Below are 13,545 nucleotides of genomic sequence, written 5' to 3'. Positions count from 1 at the left end.
TTGGTTGCTGTGGTTGAAGCAAGTGTAAGAAAATCTGCAGAAAAATAAGAGAAGGACTGGGCTTGTTGAGGCAAGTTTTTTAGATGCTGCAGGATTCAAACGTCATCTTGAAAAATAAAATTCTAAAGTAAAGAATAACCCCAGAGGTGGTAATTGATAGAGTCATCAGAGCTATCAGTGTCCACTGACTTGGGAAATGAAAGCAACCTAGAGACACAGAGGTTGTGTCCCAGGGATCCTCAGAGGCTAGTCACCAGCCCATCTGACTGATGTATTCCTGGCCACCAGTGACTCCTGAGGTGTCCTGTAGGGCTGGCAAGCATGATGGTCATCTGAATTGCACATCAAGTCCTAACAATATTTTGTGTTGTTAGCCAAAGAATGCTTTATACTTGTAAGCTGCACATGTCCTCCTAACAAAGACTTTCTGTATACTGTTAAAAGAGCTTGAAGAACATGATTTGAAAGCTGGTCAGCAACAATCAGCCAATGCCATTGCTGTACAAAAGTAAGGATTTGCTGTACAAAACTAAAGATTTTCCACATCTACACTGAAACCTAGAGGGAAGGGGAAGAGGGGACATTCCTCATTCTGTCATTTACCTATGTAAACCTCACAGGAATGCCTGGAATTCCAACGTACATCTGTGAGGCTGGGGGTTTCCAACATGTGCAGATGCCGTCCATCAGGAACCTTTCATATGTGGCTCTGATTTATAAGGAAACCCAGTTTTTTCTGGCACAGTAAGTTTATACTTGACAGCTTGCAAAGGAAGATATCTCAGGCTGACTTCTGTATTTCACAAAACAGTTTGTTGTCCTTACCTGTTTATCTGTGTGTCAGATACTAATGACCTGTCAGCTTTGACTCCAAACAATTCTTCAGACAGGTATTTCATGTAGCATTAAAATTACTGTCTTGGGTCTGCTTTGCCTGCTTTTCACAGGGCTACTGCGCTTTTAGATATGTTTTGTAGTCAAAGCAAAACTTATAGTTTTGAGTTCTCAAATGCTTTTCTAGAGAGCAACAATGGTCTTCCTTTTGCTGTTTAGATAGCAGCAAAATCACAAGGTCTGACTAGGACTTAGGGCTGCTTATGTCTCTCTTAGCTTGGGTGAAAGAAAAAAATCACTTCAGGATGTTTTCTTGACTATTCAGAGACTATTCCCATCCTTGCCTTCAGGCTGCTGAGCTCTTAAATGGCATCTGACATTTTGGCAAAATACAGAAAATGCTTCCATATGTAGTGCTGGTCAACAGATACAGCCTAATTGGTCCTTCTCATTGCACGACAGAACAGAACATTTTTCAAAAAAGGATCTGAGTTTTCTAGAACTGCCTGGTTTGCAGAAGCAGCAAAGCTGACTTTACACTGGGCAGGCATTTGTCCAGGTGTAGCTCTCCTGATAAGTCCTTTCTAGAGGAGGATTCTGAGGAACCAAGGAAAAAGTGCCTGCTGGGGCTGCCGAGGAGATGAGGGCCATGGGAACCTTGAGTCTGAGTCCACCCCCTGTTAGAGTGAGAGGCATTTCAGACCTGAGATGTTTATGGAGCTTTCCTTCTTTGTGGTGGTCTACTGAGCCACGTAGCTTTGCGTTCTGTAAGGAAATACTTTGGCCTTTGCAGCAGGGTGGTTGTCTTTCCTTTCCAGAGCTGCTGATGAATTACAGCTCCTGCCATCTTCATCATGACCTATGTGCTGTATGCACCTCTAAAATACCTGAGCACAGAAGGGACTGTATTTTTCTGTTACATAGACATTCACAAACAAATAACCTGGAGAAAGTGTGTGCTTTACTCTGTCTCAGGAGATCACTGGTCACTTAGCTTTGCCCAAGCTAAAAGGTAATTATTGAGCTTGAGAAGTGCCAGAGGCAGGTCACTCATTCTGTGTCACTGGTTTATGCAGAGGGGTTTAAAGGTTAGTTGAGAGGATGCCTTTCCTCCCAGGAGAAAACTTAAATAATCTCTCACACTGCTTTGTCTGTTTGTTTCCTGTCTTGGCACTGTCAGCCATGGGAATGATCTTCCCTCTGCATTGGGCCAGCTCTCAGCTCCCAACTTTTTATGCAGCAAGGCATTGAAAGCAGTCCTGCAAAGATTCTGGGTGAGGCTGATAATGACCAGCTTCCAGAGGTGCTTTTCCATCATTCCTTTAGCAGTTCTCCTGGTACGCAAATGCTCAGCTCAGACAAATAATTTTGCTTCTAGTATTTAAAAATGCTGGAAATGCTGTGGTCACTAGTGAGTGCAACACTTCTTCTCTAAATCCTTCCTGTATTTATCTGGGTCATTTTCTTCCCTTTCTATCTCTGGCCTTACTCCAGTTAATCCTCTGCCCTAGATATCTGCTTATTCCTACAGCCACCTTTGACCCATGTAAAGTGACAGTTTGGTTTGTTCTGGTGCACATGCTGTGACATGTGAATGTTTTAGTTTGGTTTTCTTTTCCCTGCCCTAAATTCAAAGCTTACAATGTGTGTACAAGTGTCTGCATTGTGCACCACTGCCTGTCAACAGATTCTCCCTTGCCAGGCCAACACATAAATAAAATATAACTGCCCTTAGCCACATAATTACCTGGGTCATATCCCCTGGACAAAAAAACCCAAAGCCCTTCCTGGTTCAGTAGTCACATCATATGATTACTTGTCATCTGTGTAGTAAGGCATTTGTTACCAAGTGATCAACAGGAGTCATTGATTCTTGCTCTCACAGAGAGCCACAGAAGTGGGAGTTGAACCAGCCACTGAAGCATTTCAAGACAATGATGAGAAAAGTCCCTAATTGCATAGGTAACTCTCAATGATCATGTGTGACTACTTTGATACTACTTCAGATAATTAAATTTTTTTTTTCCACTGTTTTTGTACCTGAAGATCAGAAGATGAGAAGTGAAACAGTCAAGTGACATGAAAAGATTGACATGGAGCCTTGGAAAGTTTTGTTAGCAGAGGCACTGATCTTTGAGTGGGATCTTATTCAAAGTATCCAAAGGAATTGATCAAGCTTTCAAATGCTTGTATGCTCAATCTACAACTGCACAGGCACTCCTTTTCATTGCTGAACCACCAATCTGTCCACAATTTTCAGCTGATTATCTAAAACTCAGCTCAAATGCATTGAATGGTTGAAGGCTCACAGAACCAGTAATTTTGAAGAGTGCCCAGGTTGTCCTGGCAACATTCAAGTAAGTATCACTGGACAACCTTTTTATTTCAGGGCTCTCATGAAGAAGCTGAAATAAACCTTGCCATGGTAACATCAAGTATGTAGGGATAATTTAAGCTTAAGTACTTCATCTCAATCCCTTTAAAAAAGCACCCTCAGGAGGAAGATGGAAATCAGACAGGAGGACCCAGAGTTAAGGTGAAAGACTGGGTGGAAATACAAAAATACAAAGGAATAACAAAAGAACAAGCACCTGCTGAGTATTTTGTTGCCCATCAAGATGAAGATACATCTGGGCAAGTGCTCATAGCTCATCTTTGTTGCTCAGGATTTCCTCCTATGAATGGCTGGAAGCGATGTCTAATAAGTCTTTTTTCTTGAATCACACTCCCATCTGATGCCACTGGCTTCTCCTTGAAGTCATGCCTTTACTGGTTCCCTCCTGTCTTGTAGAGGAATGTGTTCTTTCACTGTCGTCAAGTGCAATCTGGTTTGGTCTTTCCCCTGTGTAGCAGCTACTACAAAAGCAGTGTAGCAGGCTGTGGAGGCTGTGCAGTCCCACTGTCCTTAATCACCTACATTCTTCTCCCCACAGTTTGGGGAGCATTGCATCTCCATCTGCTGCTTTCAGCAGAGTCTATTCACTTGTTTTTGAGACAGGAACTTTATGTATTGGAGGTTTTGGACCCTGTCAGATCACACTCTTCCTCTTACAAGCCCCTGAGCTGGGAGCAATCACTTGGGGCGACAGTGGAGAGTTTAAGAGAACCCTGTACTTGGAGAAACACAGCATTGAAAGAGGGACTGTGCTGGAGAAGCCTGCAAACACAGGGATGCCAGCCATATTCCCTAGGCTGTGTAATGCATGGTAATCAAAAGTCCTCAAGAGGTATTCCTTGTGAAAGCCTTGGCTTCCTGTATGTCAGATACCAACCAGACATGGATGTTAAATGCAAAGGCCTGGATACAAAAGCTGCTGCAGCAAGTACTGAACCCAAGCATTTCCCAAAGCTGAGAGTAGGAGTAAGAAATAAGGGAAGAAACGCCAGTTTCTGTTGCCAGTCAGGGCCTCAGAGTAGGCAGTCCTCTCATTCACTGGCACAACTGGTGACTGAGAGTCTCCCAGGCTTACTTGATTTGTGTCTTCCTTTCCTTGACCCCAGCATTTTCCAACTTTCCAATTTCCATTGTGGTGAAAAAGGGCAGTCTTGCTCTTACTCTGCACACGCGACATGACTTCCAGCTACTCCCTGGGGCTGTGGGCACTTGACATAGGAAACTAATTTTATTTTTCTAGGGTGTGTCTTTGTACTAGTCCCTGAAGATCGGGGAACTGATCTCCTTCACTCCTGTGAATTGTGACACAGTGTAGCCTCATTGATCTTGAGACTGTCTGACTTCAAGTTCCTCCATAAAGGAAGAAATTGCAGGACTCCTTGCTCCAGAGCTCTCTGACATCCTGGGAAGAATGAAGCCACCAGCTTTGTCCCTCTATTTCAAAGGTAATTCTCATGGAAGCCCTGGAAGCTGGGTCAGAGGGCCTCACATGGTCTTCCAGCACAGTGCTGCTCTCTAACTGCTTGGATAAACTGACATACCTGCTTAGTTCATGGAGGAAAGGGTGTTATGTCACCATACAAAAGCTGTCAGTCCTCCATTAAAATCCCAAAATACCCACACATAGCATGTTGGTGGTTTTTATATTCTCCAGGGTGGATACCTCCTCCTGAAATAGCCTGCATGTATTTTGTGCACAGTTGGCAGGTGCTTCAAACAAACAGGGTTAGATGCAAATCTTTATTCTAGGATATTAATTATTAATTGCCCTTTTCAGCATTTGAAATCACAATGAAAACAGCAGAAGGATGGTTGAGAAAGCCAGCCCTGAGCACTTACCCGAGACTCACACTCAGTCTATCTAAAAGGTTCCCTGTGTTTTTTCTTTCTATATGTGCATGCTGGTGTGACAGCGCAGCAAAAAATAAGGGAATGTAGGTATGTTCCAAAACTCAAGTGAGCTCTTAAAGCCTGTGATTAGGGATAGAAAATGGAAGGAAAGGTTTTTACTCAGGAGCTGAACTCACTGTCTCTCAGGACTTACCCTCAGAGAACTCAGAGAAACTAAGAAATGCTAGGTTCAAGGCCACCCCAACAGCTTTGTCTCCACTGTTTTGCTGCAAATCTTTGAAGCCTCAGATTAATTACCCAAAATTAAGGAATATACATGAGCTCAAGATCTAAATTCCTACATCTACACACAACAGAGTACAGTCTTTTCACCAGTCAGACAGAAAATTGTTTAATTATCATAAAATGCCCAAGCTGGATGACCACAACTAAAAATCTCAGTAGGAAATCAGCCTTTCTTTTGTTAGAGCCATGGCCACTAAGTACAGCTTGGGGAACCATGCTGAAAGAAAACAAACCATGGCATTTCTTCTCACTAAGTGAGCTGCCTCCACTCTGAGCTGAGGGAAGCAGAAGTAATACAGAATAAAAAGATGCCAGTAAGGTTCAAGTAACTAAAACTCGGTCATAATGTTTCATGCAGGCATGTGCAAGTAGTATTGGTCAGGAAGCCATACTACCCATGGTGCTTAGCTTCATTGTGCTAGCAAATTCAGATGTTGTATGTTTAACTGGTGTGGTGAGACTGGCATTTTGATAATGTCTGGCACATAGGGGACAGCCTAAATAATAATTCATGGCTCAATTAGCCTTGAATTTCCCAATTTTCAATATCCTTCCATGCTAATGGAGACAAATTTTATTTTTTTCTTCCTGGAGTTGAAAATTGGTCACACTAAGTGAGTTCTGTGACCAAGAGAGAGATTTTGGGATTTAACTCTAATGAATCTGTTGGTCTAGAATCCTTTCTGTAATTTTTCTGTCTGGAATTTTAATGCTCTTGGTCACTAATTGATTTTCAGCTTTTATAATGGTATCCAGTCTGTTTTTCCTCTCAGGTGCACCATTTTGCATCAGCCTTGCTACTCTGGTCTCATCAAATTGTCTCTTGCAAGATGAGAGTGAAAAAAACTTTCCAGAAAGGTAAGTGGTTTGGTAGAGTAGGTCTTTCAAGGAGAAAGAGAGTAAACATCGCTCACAAAAGCTGTGCAGGAAGACCACAAATAAATACAAAGGCATTATTAGGAAAGAAAAAAAAAAGATACTTTAATCTAGAAGGGCTGAAAGAATCAGTTGAATGGTCAAGCTTACACAGTTGAAGATATCTATCTGTAAAAGATTTGTACGGGATGTACTATAGGGATTATAGTTTAATCTAGTAAATACTGATACTATATTGGGAATAACAAATGAATAGGTGCTTATGTGCTCTGCATATTTTTATTTGTTTCCTTGGATTGCTTGTATGTTGATCTGGGTTTACTGCATAACACCCAGCACTGGGTGTTATTTTTGTATGTGATTATGTGATTTGTATGTGATATGATTTTTGTATGTGTGAGAATGCTAGAATGAAAGGTGGGAGGGAATGACCTAGATGCTGTAAGGTCAGTTTAACAAGGAAGAGGTGAATTAGAGCTAGAAAATAAACCTTGAACTTTCTGGCCTTTCAATACACCTGCAGAACCAGCCCTAGAAAGTGTATGAAACAAAATCATTTAAAAACAAGGATATCAACTGCTAAAGGCATTCAGATCTGACAGAGGTTTTGTGAAAAACCCAACAGTAGGAGAGCTGTGTCTGACAGGATGCATCCCAGGGCTAGGCATAGAATCCCCTCCTGTCTTCTCACCTTTAACTTCTGGCACAGTATACTGACAGGCAGCCTCTAGTTCTGGCAACTCTCACTCACATAGAGAACTCCCCAGCAAAAAGGTCTGAGCTCCTGAGGACTGAGTGCAACAGTCCTATTATTTGATGAGCAGATCACCGGAGAAATGAGCAGGCTGGTGAAGGCAGCTTCAATGTCAATAGATGCCTGCACTTAAAAGTTGGTCTCTTACCAAACACTTTCTTAAAACACCCCACAAACCAACCCAAAATAACAAAAAAATTCAACTCCTTCAGGGTTGTATTCTTTGATTTAGAGGAAACCAGTGGAAGCTTAAGCTTGAATTCCAACATTTTGGAAGGTCTGGGTACAGAAGGCGAAAATATCTATGCTGCTAAGCTAACATGCTGCTTATAGTGATAATGACTGAACCTTAGCACTTGGTGAAAGCATGTGAGGATCTTTTCTCTTGTTTTCTCTGAACAGCAAGGCTCAGACCCAGTTTTCAGTAAAAAAACCCAAAGTAAATCTTTGTTTTTATCATCCTACTGAACTCCTACATTACCTTGTCTTCCTGCTTTCCAAAAATGTGGAGAGCTTTGACACACTGTAGCAACAACATCTGTGTTTGAAAGTGAGATTGTTTGCAACCTCGTGATATCCCAGCCATCAGGTTTGGGATAATCCTGCAGACCCTAGGATATACAATCATTTTATACACTATGCAATTGAATCAAAACAGTCCATAATAAATTTTTCCAGACACAGCATTTGTTTTGTGTTTACAGCCCGAAATACATGAAGATTATGTATTTTTTGGCTTCTGGAATTGCATAATGACTCATGGGGATATTTTTCAGCACTTTTGTGGCTTCCCACTGGTTACTTGCAATTCCTTTTTTTGTCATTATGACCTCTGACAGTGGCAGATGGAACATGGAGGAGAAAAGTACCACAGATGCCACCATATGCAGGAACGTCAACAGCTGTATTTTTTTTTTAATAACTTAACAGTGCAACCACATATACACCCCTTCAGATAAGGTCGCCTGCAGATGCCAACATGAGAAATGAAAACAATCATTCATGATGACAAACAGTTTTCACCTAGCAGCTTCCTTTCACATTGTGCCAAAAGAAAACGTTTGCATTTCCTCTGCTGCAGATAATGCCATGCCTCATTTCTTAATTACTCGACCCTCACCAACTGACGGGGCTCTCAGACAAAATAAGAGGAGAATTTTTGGTCCAAGTACTCTTGGACGTCTACCCTTGCTTGGGTTGGCAGAGCTTGGCAGTGTCTGACAGTGCTCTGTGAGAGAGATCACCAGCCAATGTCCTCCTGATGCACAGGGAGTGCATGGAGGTCAGGCTCCAAACAAAAGTGACCCTCAGAAATGGCATACAAGAGACAGCTCAGCATTAAGCTGTCCTTACACACAGAGGACAAGGCAAACTGAACTGAACCCTGCTGTTAAACAGGGGCTCTAACTGTCCCTCTTTCTGCTCACTTGTTTCCTGAACGTAATGGGCCTGTCATGGCTGTAGTTATGAATTAATATAATTTTGGGAAAAAGTCTGAATCCCAAAGTCCTTCATTTGCATTTGTCTACCCCAACTGTGACAAGTAGACAATGTGTTCTTCTCAGCTTTGAGTATGATGGCTGGCTTTGAATCCTAAAAACCATACATATTGTATGTAGGCAAAACCATGCACAAATAAGCAGAAAACATAATCCAAAGCAGTCATGCTTTGACATTTTCTTTGACAGGTTTTAAGTAGAGGAGGTGAGATTTTAAGTAGTTAGTTGTACTACTGCTTGGAAAACCACAGCGATCTCAGAGCAGTCTTTTCTCTCTGTGTAGCAGCATGCAACTAGATTGTCACCAATGCTGTTCTCAGCAGCTTGTCAGCAGAAGTTGAATTTATGATTCATTACATGTTAATACAGTATGTGTTGGAAACAGACTTATGGAGGCATGTGATGGAACCTCTCCCAGATAGAAGTGCTTTAGATGTGAAGCCATGGGTTAAACACAAGGTTCTTTGAGTATCACTGGCAGACCCCTTCTCATTTCCATGCAACAATCCAACAGATTTGTTTTCATCTTCTTCACATTGTTTTCTCCTGCAGGAAAACCAGAACAGGGCCCACTGTCTCATGCCCATTGCAGTGACTGCTTGCAAAGTATCTCAGTGAGTCTAGCAATGCTGCAGTATGTCTTGGCACACGACACTCCCCTGAGCATGGAGAGCATTTTTCCTCTCCAGGGAGTATGATGTAAAAAGTGTCTTCATGCTGGGGCCCTGCCTAGCACCCTGCTCTTTTACAGTAATGGACCACATTGGACACACAAGTCCTGAAAAAGAGCAGCTTTTCCCTTTGCTAATGCATACACCATTGCTAAGACTGTGATGCTGTATTTCCTCTTCCCCAAGTGAAGAGCTGTGCACCAGCTGCTTTGTCTTCCCCTGGGCAGGGCAGCTGAGGAGGCAGAGTCTACTCAGCCCAGACTCCAATCTGATTGAACAGAGATGGCCACTTGGTTTGCTTCCTGGTGTCTTAGCTGATCGTTACCTCTTCCCTGTAGTTTGACTGCTTCTCTTTACATCACTGTGGCTAAAATGAGCCTCCTTTTAAACAGACATTTACTTCAGCAGCTGGAGCAGACAGATACTGCCATCTGTCCTGCCAGCAATGGAGGATGAGGGGCTCACAAATACAGTGCTTGTTGCTGGCATATTTCTGCATTGATTCCTGATTTAAGGATCCAGGGGATCAGTGTTTTGTGCACTTTCAGGCTGGTTGGTTTAGCCACTTGTTGAGGCCACAATGACATTTTCAATGTAGGGATTCAACTGCCAAGTGATTTTTTGTCTTCCACTAAGGAGACAGGCACCTTTTCACACCATCCAAGGTAAAAATTTCAGGTAAGTCAGGGTGTTTTTTAAAACACTTAGGGTGCATTTTGCAAGACCACAAGCCTGGAACAGATTCTGATTAAAAAAAATAACATCTAGCGTCTCTACTGGGTACAAAGATGTAGCAAAGAAAAGCTTCATTTCTGAAAGGTATGAACATCTAGAATACCTATTTCCTATTGTGGACAATCAAAAGGGAACACTGGAACTATATTTCTTATAATAGGCATTGACCTAATGCAGATAAAGCACTTTTAAAAAATACCGATTTCCTGAAAGGTTGTGTTTCATATATGAATGTGAAACACAGTTGAAAACTGTTTTATGTAACTCCTCCTGACTTTGAAAATGCACAGTTACATCCCTATGGCCCTTTATACCCACAACCTTCAAATAAGGTTGAAAGAAAATGCCAAACTGAAATAAAGAAGGACTGCAGGAAGATCTTTGGAGCTGAGACACTTCTGCTAAACCTAGAATTGCTTGCTGAAATTTACTTGAAATTAGCTGCAGGAAATCTTTGCTCTTTCATTCATGTAGGGGCCTTTGGTTGACAGTACAGATTTCCTCTCTCTTCCAGTTCAATGCAGTTGGTAACATTTCAAAACAGAAAGATGCATACCTTATCTGAGTGGCTCCTGCCTGCCTCCAGGAATACCACAGCTGACTGGACCTACCACTTGCATATTGTGATGCTGGGGGGCTACACCTTCAGGGTCCTGCTTGGCTCTCCAGGGAGAGCACCTGGTGTACTGTACATTTTCAGAAAGATTGTGAGAGCTTTAAAAAGTTTAAATATTTGAGGCTCCTGTTAAATTGCTTTTTGACTGCACAAATATTTCCACATCTCTCTCTATTCCTCATTCCCTCCATGACAGTTACAGAGTATCAGAAAACAGCTCCAAATACTGTTTATGAAAAAGGAAAGATGAAGATAAGAGCACTAGTGTGTTCACCTGTTTGCTCTGCAGACAGGGTGAAGATGGACAAAATTGTTCTCCTGGCTTGTTTTTCTCACGTAGATGAAAGAAATCCTGTCTATATATATCATGGTTTATCATACAGAATCCTCTTCATGATGAAAAAAAGGATTTGGATTATTATGTTAAAATTTTCCGAGGGTCAAATCTCCAATTCTGTAAAAGCATGTTGCAGTCAAGACAATTAGAGGGCTGTGCCTCCAGGTTTTACTTTTATGTATTTCTAAGCTCATCTCAGGGCAGACTCATTCAGCTGCAGTAAAAAATATGATAGGAGAAGAGGCCAATGCCATTATAATATCTAATGAAAAAGTGTAAGTGCAGTGATGGTAGCTTTGAATGCTGCACATGGTCTTGAGTTATTGCATCCCACACAGCTCTGAGAAGAATGTGTCATTAATAATTTGTAGTAACACATGGCTTCTAATTGATTGAATTATTTTTTCTGTTTAAAACAAATGGAAAAAAAATACATAATTCATTTCCTTGAAGCTCATGTTTTGTCAGAAATGGCTGTGCTTTTAGGACGATATTCACTCTTCTAGAGTGTCAAAGCATGTACTCCAGCATTTAGGGAGGATGCTTAGCAAAAGACAGACTGCTTTCATCTCTGATAGCCTGATAAAGAGGAAAAATATGTCTCCTAGATGAGAGATCAGACTTGTTATGCTGAATGGGTGCCATAGAGAAGTAAACAGCAAGTAACTTACCACATCAATTATCTGCAGCAAGGAAAGCTGGAGTTCGACTACGAGCGGTTGGGAGTCATTCACTACGGGTCGTTCCAGACGATTGTAGTTCCGCAGCAGTTCCCTGTACAAGCGTCTCTGGCTTTCTCCCTGCTGAGAGACTAGACAAAAAAAAGAAGGTGTCTGTCATTCACACTGTCACACAGCCACCATTGTTCTTCTGTTTTGTTGAAAACTTCCTCTTATTAGTTTTGTAATTAGAAAGCAGTTCATAAAGATATCACCCAAATTCTGCACATGGATTTGACACAACTTTTCTGCATATATGAATGATGAACTCTCAAAAAAATTGACTACTAACACTCGAACTCATTAGGAACATACAGAAACTACTGAACAGAATTTGGGAATTTGCTTGTTCTTATTTCCTAGACCCTGGCTACTGTGAGCCAGCGCTGGTATTACTTAGCCATATTGTGTTTATACCAAGCATGTGTAACAGGTACCCTTATTTCTTGGAGTTGATGTATCAGGTTTTTTCTATGCTCAAGAAACAGTAACAACTGTTCTTCCTACCCTCTTCACGTTTTCCAAGTTTTGGGTTACTTTCCTTGACTTTTTTCCATCTGATGGCAGCACAATTTGTTAACACCTACTGCGGTGGTGGTATGAAGGCTAGAGTATTTAACAGTTATTACAGAGATATTGAATTTCTGGTATTACACGCTTAACTCAGTTTGCACTGGGAACAGACTCCACACAAAGCTGTCAAGCAAACAGCTGAGCATGTTAAAGATTAGCAGAACCTCAGCCTATGCTTAATTTCCACCACCTTTGGGGTGGGTGTGGAGAGCATCCATCTAACCTGCATGACTAGGTTTCCTTGCCACGACAGCTATGGATGGTAAAGGTTCGGCTATCTTCCCTCAGCAAAGCAAGAAGTTTGCTGGGATGCACTGCTCAGAACCCTAGATTCCCCAAAACTGTGTTGATCTAGGTGCTAGTGTGGCTAGTGGCAGCCTCAGCTCTACTTAAGAACTGCACCTAAGAGAGGGAAGGTCATGGACTGCAGGTTCCCTGAGGTCAACCAGACCTGTCAACATGAGTGTGTATTCTCTGAACTGTATAAATTCAACCCCTGGCAGAGAATCTGCACTCTAAATCATTATTACTTTGGACTGAAGCAATTTTTATCCACTGCAGTTCCCACTCTGTATATGACGGTTTTTACTTCTCGATCAGAGCTCTGCACATTGAGACCAAAACTTCTCTCAGAGAGGTTGTGATGAATATTTTCTTGACAGTGCAAACAAACTATAACAACCCGTTCTGCCTTCTCAGCCTCTTACTATGCTTAGCAAACCCTTCAAGCCTGAGACAAGCTGCCCTACAACAAACACAGTCATGTCTTTTAAAACTACTAATAAATTCAGTTTATAAACACTTCATAGGTCTGTTTAAATGAATATAACTTGTGTTATATTCTTTTTTGCTGATACTCAAGGGAGCTTGTGACTTTCTAGCATGGCAGTGCCTAGTAAACAAGAAAGAAGAGTATTTTCGTTCAGTTCAGGAAATTGCACCATCACATCAATTTCATGGGCCCTTTCTCCTCTTGCATAATATTTTACATGATCACAGACACCCAGAGGAGCAAATGCTGTAGGCAAGCCTTCAATAGCCCTTGCTGATACCTCAGTGTTGGTTGCTGTGTTTTCACCAATGGCAAAAATGAGCTCTGACCACAGTATCTCTCCTTCAGCATCTTAAGTAAGCTTCACTGCTTACTTACGCAGAGATTTAAGTCCTCTGTTATGGCCTTAGTACTTTCCAGTGCCTCAGCAGGACCAGGCTCCATCATAAAATGTCTTGTGTGTGAAGGAAACCTGTGAAAATCACCACATGTTGTCTGATGGAAAGAGGCTCTGAGTTTGGAGCAAATTTGCTGTCCTTTTACTCACCTACCCACCTATGCTCTTGTGCTTTAGAGAAGAAATGACTTCCTGAACTATTGCTCTCATCTCAAGTACTTACATAATACT

At 41.7% G+C, this 13,545-nt stretch overlaps 1 protein-coding gene across 1 annotated transcript in view; it reads right to left on the bottom strand.

Annotated features, from left to right (window-relative positions):
- LOC311164908 (neuronal acetylcholine receptor subunit alpha-7-like) overlaps positions 1–13,545 on the bottom strand; it is a gene marked incomplete at both ends in the record, with an annotated part of 56,863 nt that overhangs the window by 29,369 nt on the left and 13,949 nt on the right. The window contains one exon of the mRNA XM_084224579.1: positions 11,525–11,664. Coding sequence (XP_084080705.1) covers positions 11,525–11,664 — 140 coding nt within the window. The remainder of the gene's footprint in view (positions 1–11,524; positions 11,665–13,545) is intronic.

Source organism: Fringilla coelebs (genome assembly GCF_963513975.1).
Source record: "Fringilla coelebs genome assembly, chromosome: Z".
NCBI classification, from domain to species: Eukaryota; Metazoa; Chordata; class Aves; order Passeriformes; family Fringillidae; genus Fringilla; species Fringilla coelebs.
This window is presented reverse-complemented; position numbering and strand designations above follow the sequence as displayed.